The sequence below is a fragment of the Phaseolus vulgaris genome, chromosome 5 (genome assembly GCF_051622355.1).
Source record: "Phaseolus vulgaris cultivar YP4 chromosome 5, ASM5162235v1, whole genome shotgun sequence".
NCBI lineage: Eukaryota > Viridiplantae > Streptophyta > Magnoliopsida > Fabales > Fabaceae > Phaseolus > Phaseolus vulgaris.
Window position 1 is genome coordinate 1,457,968 of NC_143502.1, and position 13,227 is coordinate 1,471,194.

The 13,227-nt window shown below is 24.8% G+C and overlaps 1 protein-coding gene across 1 annotated transcript; it reads right to left on the reverse strand.

Annotated features, from left to right (window-relative positions):
- Positions 1–9,252: 9,252 nt before the first annotated feature.
- LOC137834706 (RING-H2 finger protein ATL52) lies at positions 9,253–10,397 on the reverse strand. Its single transcript, XM_068642850.2, has one exon. It carries the CDS (start codon positions 10,178–10,180, stop codon positions 9,455–9,457), a length of 726 nt encoding a protein of 241 aa, XP_068498951.1. The 5' UTR covers positions 10,181–10,397; the 3' UTR covers positions 9,253–9,454.
- Positions 10,398–13,227: the final 2,830 nt, after the last annotated feature.

Genomic DNA, 13,227 nt, shown 5'->3' on the forward strand with positions numbered 1-13,227 from the left:
CAAGCTTCTCATTTCATCCATTTTCTTTCTTCTACACAACTATACCACCTTCACCATCTTTCAAAGTTTCCACAATATTATAAAAGTGAAAATAATATATAGCATCACTACCACACATGTCACATGTATATAGGGACAATTAATATATATATATATATATATATATATTAATAATTGGTGTCAAATTTTTATAATTGCATTATCAATGGTCTTGTTTTTTCTTCAAAGGGGAAAAGTAAAATAGGAAAATGAAACGATTTTTTTTAAGTGTTAAGTGAAAAAAACTATCTTTATGACAAAACATATTTTGAAAAAAAAAATTATTCTCATAAATTTGTAGATTTTTAATTTCTTTTAAAAATCTTTATCAAAACAAAATATGTCATAAAATATTTTAAAATTTCTATAAAATAAATAACTCTTTAAGAAACTCTCTGAGTAAGGAGATTAAGGAGATTACAGAGTAATTAGTACAATTGACAATTGATGTAGAGATTGACATCACAATTTTATTTTATTTTATTTGTATAAGTAAAAAACTAATAAATAATAGAAATATTTTGAAAATACTTTAATCCTTATATAAGCACGCTAGCCTAAAGATACTAACATAACTGCACATAAAACAGAGATTCAAAGTAAAACAACAACCCAAGCTATCATTATCCCACCTAATATTTTTTTTATAAATTTCATGCAAACCAGCGGTTCTAAACACCAATCGGAGTAAGAAAAACTAGCTATACTAACTTTTGAAGAAACCCACAACCATACTTTCAATTGCATTATAGTGAATATTTCGAGACAATCTATCCTCCTATTTTTCAAAATCTTCTGATTTCTATGTCTCCACAATCCACTTACGACTACTATCCACACACAATTCCATATCTGATTGACAACCTCATTGGCCCTAGTCATCTTAAAATTTAAAAGCACACGTTACTAATGAGTTCAAATATGTATCTAAGTGATTCAGGCATGCACACTATGTCCATGCAACGATTTATTATGTTATTATTAATATTAATATTATTATTATTATTAATATCATCATTATTGATATTAATAATATTATTATTAATATTAATAATTAAGTGTATATAAATATAGCATATAAAAATATTTTAGTTTTTTTTATAAAAAAAACAATGCTCACTTTATATTTTCAGGAATTAAAACTGTGATTTATCTGTATTCTAATTACAAGCCAACATTTTGTTGCCACGTAGAATCGTTTTAGCAATAGGATAATTATTGTACTAAGTTGATAAAAAGAGAAAAACAAAAACAACACCAATGAGAATACGTGAATGATGAAAATATAAAAAATAAAATAAAAAACTAACATTAGAAGGAACAATCCATTCATAATTTTGTCTCTTATCTTTTCCAAGTTTAACTAAGCATATATTCACTTAAAAGATATCATTATTTAGGTGTCTCTCCATAACTCAAACCAAATAAAGTTTATTTACTGTAAATTGTTGATAGGTTGATACATCCAATTGTCATTATAATTAAAAAGAAAAATATTTTTATTAAAATAAAATAATTTTAAAATAATTTTATATTATATCATAATTATAAATTGGTGCGTTTTCAATGTAAAATTATCATAATAACATTTTTCTTGAAAAGTGTAATTTTTATGATAAATATAAACTTATATGTAGGAAGTAAAATAGCAATAAATAATTAAGTGTGTATATAGAGCAATATAAAAATTATTTTCAAATTATTTAATAAGAAATAAGATTAGACCTTTAGTATGAAGAATAACAATTTACATCTCAACAACAACAAAAAAAACTCATTATAATATAAATAGTTGAAATCCCTACCAATATAATAAAAAAATATAATAAAAAGTGAATCACTATAAAGGTTACAAGTATCTAGAAATGTCCAAAAGAATGCAAAGTAATTCTTGCCCTAAGTTTCCTAAAGTGGTATATATTCAAGATTATGACTCATCCATCACTATAACCCTAGTTGAAAGAGTTGAAAGCCAAGGCTAAATACCATTTCCTTTCCTAAATAATTTTTTATTTCCATATAAACTTTATGGGAAATACATTAAAAAAAATTGCACCACTAGTTATTTTCCAAAACAAAAAAATAGAAATGGAATTCATCTAATTTAGAGTATATTTTAAACTGTTATTTAAAAAATATCATTAAATAAAAACTAATTTTAAAATAAAAACCAATTAATTATATATTAATTAAATTAGATATTATTTTAAAAATTAAAAAAATTATTGATACTTAAAATAAATTTTATTATTAATAAATAGTTTCTAAATTTATATTTAGTTAACTATTAAACTTTTAATTATAAACTAATTAAATTTTAAAATTAATATTTTAAAGTTTAGTAGTTAATTAAATATCAATTTAAAAATTATTTTAAATATTAATAATTTTTTAATTTTTAAAATAATATTTAATTTAATTAATATAATAATGATTTTTTTTATTTTTAAATTAGTTTTTTAGTGGTTTATCTATTAGTTCTTGTAGTGGCAAAAATAGGTAATTTATTCCAAGTGTCTCTTTGTTATTGCTTCGTAATCAACTTTGTACTTATTCTCTTATCCACATACACACACTGCTTTATTAAAACAGGATTAACTTTGATTAAAATAATAAACATGGATTACCACCTAATTCCAAACAAAAGTTCAGGTTCTCACTTGGATTATTCATATAATAACTAACTACTTTTTATTTTTAAAGTTCATTGCAAAATGACATCACACTATTAATTTATTCTTTTTTAAAACAAATAATATATGTGTTAATAGTGTAAAGTAGTCTTATATATTATTATTTAATTATAAATTACTGTCTATAATAATTTTAGTAATTTTTATAAGCAGTATAATAAAAATGGTTTCTGGTTAATTAATTTTTTATTCTTTTGAAAAAATTGACAACCACTAAATGTTATTAAAAAAGTAATAAAAGTTAAATCAGAATAAGAAAATATTTCAGAATTCATTGAATCTGTATATAGCGAATATATATATATATATAGTCGGTAATAATTATAATATAGTTTGGAAGAAATTTGTTTGTGAGCACTTTTAGATGATAAAAAAATAAAATTAATATTTTTTCGCAAGTTAAAATTCATTATACATAAATTAAATTAAAAGTAAAAAAATATGAGAATTTAATATATATTACAAACTTTGGTAATTAACTTATTTATAAACTATTTTGAGGTTGCAATTTAAAGGATAAATTTATTCAAACATACTCTCTCTCTGTATGGGATATAAAATTCCAAGTATTATCTATTATTTTAAAATTAAATTTCTAATTGATAAGACATTGATGGTAGAATATTATTTTATAGATTTTTAATATTTAAAATATACATAAAAGTTAAATTTGTATCTTAAAGTTAAGTTTATATTTCAGCAAACTATAATACTACATTTTCAGTAACAATGACAAGTTCACATGGAATTAAAAAAAAATCAACAAATAAATATAATGTAAAATTAAAAGAAATAATATATAAAAAATTTTAAATTAACATAATCGACTAATACATGTTATATAAAAAAAATGAATAATAAATTTTAAAATATTTGTTTTAAGAATATCATTTTATACTATTTTCTATACCGGATAATACCATGCATGTTTAAAAATTCTAAATCAATTTAACTAATTCTTATACCAAAATATTATTATTTTATGTAACCAAACAAGCACTAGATAGTTTCAAAAAATTTAAATAATAAACTAATATACCATTTATATATTATTTATCTGTCTAATTTATATTGAACTTGTTAATTAACACTTCAATTTCAAATAGAATTAAATATGTTGTTATACTTACATATAAAATTAATTTTTTTCTAATTTAAATTTTAGATTTTATGAATATTTATAATAAAAAAATTATTAAAATAAATTTATTTTTTTTTAACATAAATTATATTATAATATTATAATTTACATCAACAAATTGACATAAAATATTTTAATATTTTTATTTACGTAACAAACAAATTTCAATGAACTATATTATAATATTATAATATCCACATCAATAACAAATAAACATAAATATTTTAACATTTTAATTCATATTAAAAATTAATTTATTATATAAAAAATAACTAACAAATACTTATTTGATTAATTTTTCTATTACAAATATTCATAAAATTTAAAATTTATATTTAAAATAAAAATCAATTTTATATTATAATACATATATATAAAAAAATATATATTTAACCATTTGTAGTTGTAGTAAAGTAGATGTGTTGTTAACATTATTGATTGAATGCATTAATTGATCTGATTCTGAAAAGAATAAATAAGAATAAATTTGAATTATATATAGTGGTAAGAGCATAATGTCCACATTGATTAATAATTTTTGTAACACTGTTGGAGGAAGACATATGCATGTGTGGGGATAACCCACTTTTGTGAAGTGCAATTCAACAACAGAAGGCAGCATTAATACATATTTGGATCATTTCACACAATTTCTTAAGCCAACAAAATTGTCATTGTCATAAAAAGAAAAAATGTTGTGGTTTTGTGCCATAAAAATAAAGAATATTGTGGGTAGTGGAATGCTCACAATTACCACCAATTACCACCTCTTGCAGTAAATTAACAAAGAAATTTTTACTTAGAGAAAATGAGAATGTTTTGATAGTGCTTCAATCATTAACCCCTTTTCAATACCATATTTCAGTGTTATAGTGACTTTGGACACATAGGACTTCACTTAACCTAATCATGCATCTGATGTGATACCAATATTCTTTATAATTCTCCTCACAAATCACTAATTAAACCATGTAAATTCATTTTTAATGGTAGTTTGAGGTAATTTGTGTCTATCTTTCATTTAGGAATGTTGTGAAAATATTATAAAAACTCTCTGAAAGATTTAATGATTATTAGTAACTTATCATGGAGATAGTTCCCATAGAAAAATCTTACTTTAACAATTGTATTTTGTATTTAAAGACACCAGTTTATAATATATTTTTTTATCTTTAACAATTGTATTTTTTAAATTTTAAATTAATCTCTAAAAGACTAATAAACACTAATTTATAATATAAAGTAGTAGTGCTGATAAAAAAAAATATAAAGTAGTAAGTAGTTAAAACCTTGGTAGTTGATAGTTAAATACCAATTTAAAAATTATTTTAATAAAAAATACTTTAAATACAAATTATTTTTGTAATTTATAGTCAAATAATAATTAATTATTTTAATTTTTTAAATTAATTTCCATTTAATAATTTTTTTTAGAGTTATTTTAGTTTCTAAAATAAATTTATATTTAATAATTTTTTTGAAATGTATATCAATATTCATAATAAATATGGAATCCCATGCATAATTTACACTAAAATAATTGATGATGTGATACTTCATTCCAAGGATACACAAGTTCAAACCATTTGCATAATTAATAAGCAAATTTATAAATTTCATAGTTTCTAAGGAACCTCAACAAATAATTACTGAAAATTTGAAAGTGATTTGTTAATAGCTGTACTTTTCATGTTGTCAAGTCTTAAATACATGTCTCAGTCTTTTCAAGATTGTACACTGAGAAAAGAGATTTTCTTGTTATTAAAATAATTATTCACATATACTAAACTTATCATTTTGAAATAAAATCGACATATATGAAAAGTCTTAAGATTCTATGTTTCTATGTTGAAAGAATGATTGATTGTATAGATTATTATTTGTGAGAAAGAAGACATATTGAATTTGATACGTTTATAACCACTAGTGTTTTTTTTTGGAAAGTTTTCCAATAATAATAATAATTATTATTATTATTATTATTATTAACATATTATATTTGATGTATTTGATTTTGTTTTCATTCCATGAAACATTATTTTAGCATGCACAACAATACCTCATGAGAAAGATCAAGATGAAAGTCATTCTAGATTAAACTTATTATTGTTTAAAAAACATCAAATTAACTTCTAACTATTAGTAGTATACAATAAATTACGATTATTAACATTATTAAACCGGTGTAATTTAAAAGATTAATTAAATAAATTATTTTGAAATAAATATGTGTATTAGTATTTGATTAATATCAACTTAATTGAAGCTAATAGAGTTTCTTTAATATTAGATGCTTACATACTGGCTAACCTACTTTGAGTATTTTAACTATTTGAAGTTTCTTTAATTTAACTTCATATCTTAATCATCTTTATCTCGATTATTTTGATTGAGAATTTTGAACATGACATCACACTAATTTTACTATAAAAAATAAAACCTATTTTTATATATGAATAGTCATTATATTTTAATTTTACTTTCTATCCTTAACTTTTTTGGAAAATTTCACTAAAAACAATTCTTTTAAAAAATGTACCATGCAATACCTAAAAATCCAAAATGATCTGATTTTGATAAAAGAAAATGTGTAAATTTTTATTTAAGAACAATTAATAATTATCAATTTGAAAAATAACAGCAAAAAGTTAGCATAAATCAAATATAAAAAAAGGTGACCATACACAATAATAAACATATACACTTGACAAACAAATAAATCAATATTTTAATTATATTTAATTTATTTTTTAATATAAAATATTATTATAATAGTTTATTACTTTTTGGGTGTAAACACAATCATTTCTTATCCAAAATGTTAGTATGTTAAAACAACTTAAACTAGAATGTACTAGAATTTACAGAATTGCAAATTAAACTAAAGTACTTTGTTAGTTCTCTCTCAACACTATATATCATCCATCATGGTTCTTGTGTGATGAGTGCATGAATGAAATAGAAAAAAAATGAGCCAAAACACATTGTTTCTAGAAGGATCACAAGAAATGACAAAATAGGATGTATTTACTCAGCAAAAGAGTTTTTCTTTATCTTTTATTGTGCATTTTTGTAATTCTAATTTTTATGATTTAATTCTTATACTTTTAGGTGTAATTAGTAATATTTACAATAAGTTTAGTTGGACTTTCCAAGCCCATATGACATAAGGGACAACCAACCCAATGAAAGGAAGTGCAAGAAGAAGAAAAACAATAAGCATAATTAGAGCCCAATTGAAAACTACCAAGCTTGACCAAGGAGTGATCAATCAAAGGCATGGAAAGCATGACTAAATAGAAGCAAGGGAAACATGAGCATGTATATTCATGTTTCTTTGGTCTATATAACTTAGGTTGTGTTTGGATTGGGGTGAGGATTTAAGAGAATGAATTTGAAGTAATTTGAGAGAAAAGTGTAAAGAAAGTGAGTTTGTTTTGATTAAGGTATGTTAGAATGGATTTGTAAGAAAAGTTTATTGAAGGTTGTGAGTGATATGATGGTTGTAAGAGGATTTTTAGAAACACTTACAATAAACACTATCTATCAATATTCACAAATATACAACCAGATGTAAGGACATTTACAAAAGATTTAGACTAATTATTAAAAAATATTTTGACTATTATTTCAAAAGATTTTGACTAAGAGTCAATCGAATGGTGGAAGACTAAATAATAACACAAACATTGCAAATGCAATTATTTATTTATGAATTTGTTGAAAACTCTCTTTTAACTTTTATAATCATAGTGATATGTTTCTTTGGTCTATATGACTTATTGTTTTTATCCATAGAGTTCTTTACAATAAAAATGTGTTTCTTGAACTTTTTGTTCATCTTGAGTTTTATATTATGCTCTATTTTTCTTTGTGCTACTTACAAATTCTTGTAAGCTGAAAAAGAATTATCTCATTATTACTCTGTTATTGAATTTCTAAATGGACATTGATTGTCTCACTTTTTCACTAACTTTCATTGTGAGTGCAGATTCACTAAGAATCTATAAACATCATCTCTGGATTTATCAATTACAATGTATAAACATTTTGATTGATTTCGCCTATAACTGTCAATGTTCTTCTTCTGAGTATTTAACTATTCTTGCATCAACAACTTCAAAAGAACAATAGTTCTGATCAAGAGGTGTGATCATGACTTCACTAAATTGAACAAACCAAACTCCGAACAAGATCTTCAACAACCCACCCTGTTGTATATGATGTAAGTGTGTGCATGTTGGATCAGAGTGCACAACATTATCTAGATACTAAATTTAAACAAATTCAAAATGTAATCAAGACAAGTGTAAGGGAGCTGAAACAAGATTCTAATGCTAGTTCAACCAAAGAAGAAAAATAATTCAAGAACCAAAAAATGAGTTATGAACCATCTCAAATCAAACTTGGACCAACAAAGTTGCATGACATGGAACTCCATTTTTCTTACACAAACAATTCGAGATGCAACACACCTTCACACAAAGTGCATAACAATCACTGAAGAAAACTGCTACAAGATACATTTACATCACCATTTTGTTCCAGAAACCCATCAAAATCATCATTAATCAAGCAACCAGTATACCAACTTTACCAAGCCATGCTTGTGCATAGGTAAGTTATGCATGAAATGAGACCAATTTGCTTATGAACAGATTATATGAATTGAATTTCAAAATCAATCCCTTTTTTTTAAAAAAAAACTGCTTTGACTTTAATCAAACCAATTTTGAATCAGTTTTAAAATTCATTTTTAGTAGAGAATCCATCTTAATCAAATCAAGTTATAAGTCAAAAGATTTAACTTTTTTATTACAAAATCCAGTTATACAACAGTGTGTTTTACAGAACACAAAACATTTTAATAGAGTACAAAACTAGTCTTTGATTCTAAAAACTGGTTTCAGAAATTTAAAATAAATTAATACTGCATAAGAGACATGGAAAAAAAAGAGCTAACAATTTGTTGAGCCAGAAAATAAAACAAACCATGTGTAAAAAAAGTATTTCTTTTCCAGAAGAAGATGAATCAAACTATCTACCAATATTCACAGACACTCATTAAGAAGTGGACTTTAAATCTAACTCAATCTCATAAAATCGGTTTATAAGTCGATATAGGATCTCCAACACACTCCACGTCCAGAGTAACAGCTAATTCGTGGAACAATATATTGTGGATGATTTGATAGCGAGTGGCCTGATAAGGCTAACAAACTTTTCCTAGGATAGGTTCGAAATAGAACTTTGATACCATATTAATAAGTGGACTTTAAACATAACTCAACCTAATAAAACCCGGTTTATAAGGTGAGGTTTGCACCCAATTATATGGTATGAAATGTTTTAATATCTAATCTACTTGGCTAAATGAACTTTTTGCCAGAGTTTAAATTCCTGTGAAATTCACATTAATAATGATCTTGATGTTCAAGGATTTCTATTATATGTTACAGATATTTCAGAGAACAATTGGAACATACCATGAATTTGGAAGAACAGAATTTGTTCCCTTTCTCTCTCAATTCATATGTATATGCATTGTAAACATAGATCTATATGTACTCCTTGAAGAAGATCACCCTTCACTCTGATTCAAAGTGTGAGAATCAAAAGTTACCACCTTCCCCTGTTGCTCAGAGCTCTGAGCAACCACAACAACAACATGGCTAGTTCTTTGCTGATATTCCAAGGCATTGACAATGACTCTTGGTGGTGGTTCCATGGCTGGATTTGGACAAACAATGGTGATGGTGGAACGGCACAAGGGGCAAGAGGCATGAGATTTGAGCCAAGTATCAATGCAAGGGAGATGAAAAGCATGGTTGCATTTTGGCAACAATCTCAAGCTCTCATTCTCCTCAAACTCACTCAAACAAACAGAACAATCATGACCCTCCACCACCCCTCCCCCTTTGGTGTACTTGCAAACTGTGATGGACTTGATGAGAGCCTCATCCAAACCAGAGTTAGAAGAAGAAGAAACCTGAGCCAGTTCACTGCTCCCATCTTCTGCTAGATCATTGGAGTGCATGGTTCTTCTCCTGCAGAACCTTGAGATTATGGTGTAGTATGTGACCAAGATGAAAGTGCTGGCTAATATTCCAATCACAGCAACTATGAGAGGTGAGAACTCAAAGGCTGAAGGGTCATCATCAGAATCACCACCAAGGAAGAGTGAAGGAGGAGGAGGAGAGTAGACTATGTAACACCACTGGGGACAGTAGATGCTGCAGATCCCTTGAGAACAATCCTTAGGGGTCCATGGATATGGATTTGGATTGGAGTTACTTGCAGAAGCCATTTTCAGTTTCTGTGTGAATGAAGCTAATCATGTGTTATCTCTGGTTGTGTTGTGTTGTTGTTGTTCACCCATTTTCTGGATCTTAGAAGAGAAGAGAAGAGAAGGAATCAGAGAATGAGAAGATGGGAAAATGAGAGTAAAGTACTTGAGAAGTAAAGCAATGGTAGGTGATCACAAATGGCTTACTCATCTTATCTTCACCTACTTTTTCATTCTACTTTCAACTTTTCTTTTACCATTATTACAATCCTATGTAACACATAATACCACAAATCAAAATACTTCTAATTTCTATTTATAATTTCTAGTTATAAATTATATAAATTATATAAATTGATAATAAAAATTTATGTTTATAAATATTTTTTAAAAAAAATTAAAAAAACATATTTTTTATGACTAGTTAAAAAAGATTTATTCTTTACTTTTATAATTATATTAAAAACTTATACAATAAATTTAAGTTTTTAGAAAATTAATGTATATCTTTTTTCTTAAATTATATTAGAATAATTATCAAAATTTCAATAAATATTTTTTGAATTGGACATTCACCGATATATATGATACATATCTTACAAGATGACTCGGTCCGATACATTTATCCGACATAAACATGTTATAGAAGTGTTGAATCTCAAAATTAGCGTACATGGTTACTTGCATTATGCAAACTTCTCACTCAAAATTAAATTCTTTATCAGATCAAATTATCATCTAAAAACCAGTGTTTTTTCTTCAATCCACAGTGTCTATTGGTGGTGTTATGTGTGTTTTATTTAATTAATAATAAAAAACAGTTTTAGGTGGTTGTACCATAATTAAACATATAAAAAAGTAGGAAAATTAACTAACACTTTTTCTATGTGATAACTTGATAATTGCTTCTAACTAATATATAAATGTTGTGCTTAAATATTTTATAATTTAATTCTAACCTTATCACATGGCTACATACCAATATTATTTATCAATTCTGCTACCTAGGTTTTTGTCGGTGTGGAAGATAGTTATTCTATGCAGACCACTCTGTCACATGAATTATAAACAAAATTAATCTAAAGTTTTTAATTAAATGATAATATTTTTTTTCTTCAAAAAGACAATTAAGGATATTCAATCTTTAAACTAATTGAAATATTTTTAATGAAATTTCAGTAGTTTTTGCTGACAAGTGATTGTCCAGAAAATATATCTTGAAAACATCATAAGAAAAAGTATTAGGTAAATTCTTCCTATACCAACTTTTGGAGCCTGCAACTTACATATTTTTAAATTTTCAAAATACTTTTTATTTTGGAAATAAAAATATGGAATTGGAAAAAATATGTTCGTAAATTCATAATAGATTATTGTGCTCCAGAAATTAAAATTCAGAATAAAATTTAAAAATTAAAATTCAGAATAAAATTTAAAAATTAAAATTTCAATTTTATTATGATGCAGGAAGCCCAAGTATTAACACGGTTGAAGATGTTTATTACAAGTTGGAAGTGTTTTCCATGAAATTAAAAAACATAATTCTTGTCTAAATATTAATATTCATTATATTCCTTTATGTTGTTACTGTATATGTTGTAAATGATAAATTCATGATTAAACTTTGTTGGAGAAGATAACGGAATATTTTAAGTAAAGATATTTCTTTTTTTAATCACATTTTTTATTGTTTAATAATATTGTATCCACTCTAGTAAAACCACAAGTAGTTGACCTAAATTATAAGATCCATGTCTTTAAATAAGATTTATGTTGAAGTTTGTGAATAAATTTTTTATTTTAAGATGTTAATTTTCCAATAGTAATTAATCTTTAACAAAATTAATATATGTTTCTATATACATAATATCATTATAAAAAGGAATATTAATAAAATGAATAAAAAGGAAGAGAACGTAATTTTTAAGGAATATAAAAAGAGAATGATAACTGAATTAGTGACTTGCTTTGCTTTGTTATCATGAGATACAAAAATAGGTCAATAAAATGTAATTGTATATAAAAGAATGGTTTATTGATATAAAATTTAGTAAAAATAAAATAAAATTTTTGGTATAGATAAAGTATTTGCTTGTTAGTAGAAGTAGTGATTTGATGGTTTGAGTAGTCTCTAAGACAATGAAGCTTCAAGGATGGTTGTATTGTTTGTAGATCTTATCATTGTGTTAATCACATTCAAACTAGTGCTCATACTTTTGCTTCTAAATTCTAAATTCTAATTTCACTTCTTCTATAATTAAGACTTGAGATTTTAACTTTAAATAACTTCACATAACTATAACTTAAATTTCATTTTGTACTGAATAGTAACTTTAATTTCATTTTTAAATATTATTCTATTGTTATTTTATTAAAACATTAAAATTATAATTTAAATATTATTTGAAAACAAAATTGATTTCATTCATATAATTTTAATTTTAAATCATATTTCCAATGACCAAACTTGGAGGAAACTTGGAGGAAAGTGAAGGGACAATTGCTGCACCCAATCACAGAAAAAACCCGAAAATACTTTTAAAAAAATAGGATACATATAAAATTACATTTCGAACCCATTTTCCAGAACACAATAATCTTTTCCAGATAATTTTGTTCAAAATGTATTATTTTCAGTTCTAGATTTTTTTATCCATAATGGAATTTTTTTTTCCAGAGTTTTATATCCGAAACACAAAAATCTCTACCAGATTTATTTTTCCAAAATGCATTATTTTCATTTCCGAATTTTTATTTCCGGAATAAAAAGTATTTTTGGAATTTTAAAAATTATGTTGGGTGCAATTTAAAAAATGTTGGGTACAGGGAGCATTTGCCAAGTGAAGGTTGGTGGGTCCATGGACTTGGAGTATTAGTAAATTTGCAATGAGTTTGGCATTGAAATGAAAAGGCATAGACGTTGATTCAGAGACTAAAGGGATAAAAAAGAGAAGAAAGTAGAAAACGTGAAGAGACAGAATAGTATGGTGAATGTGCTATAAAACAGATAAAATCAACTCTCAAGTTAAAACACATTCTAAAACTACAATCAAATGTACTATACTATT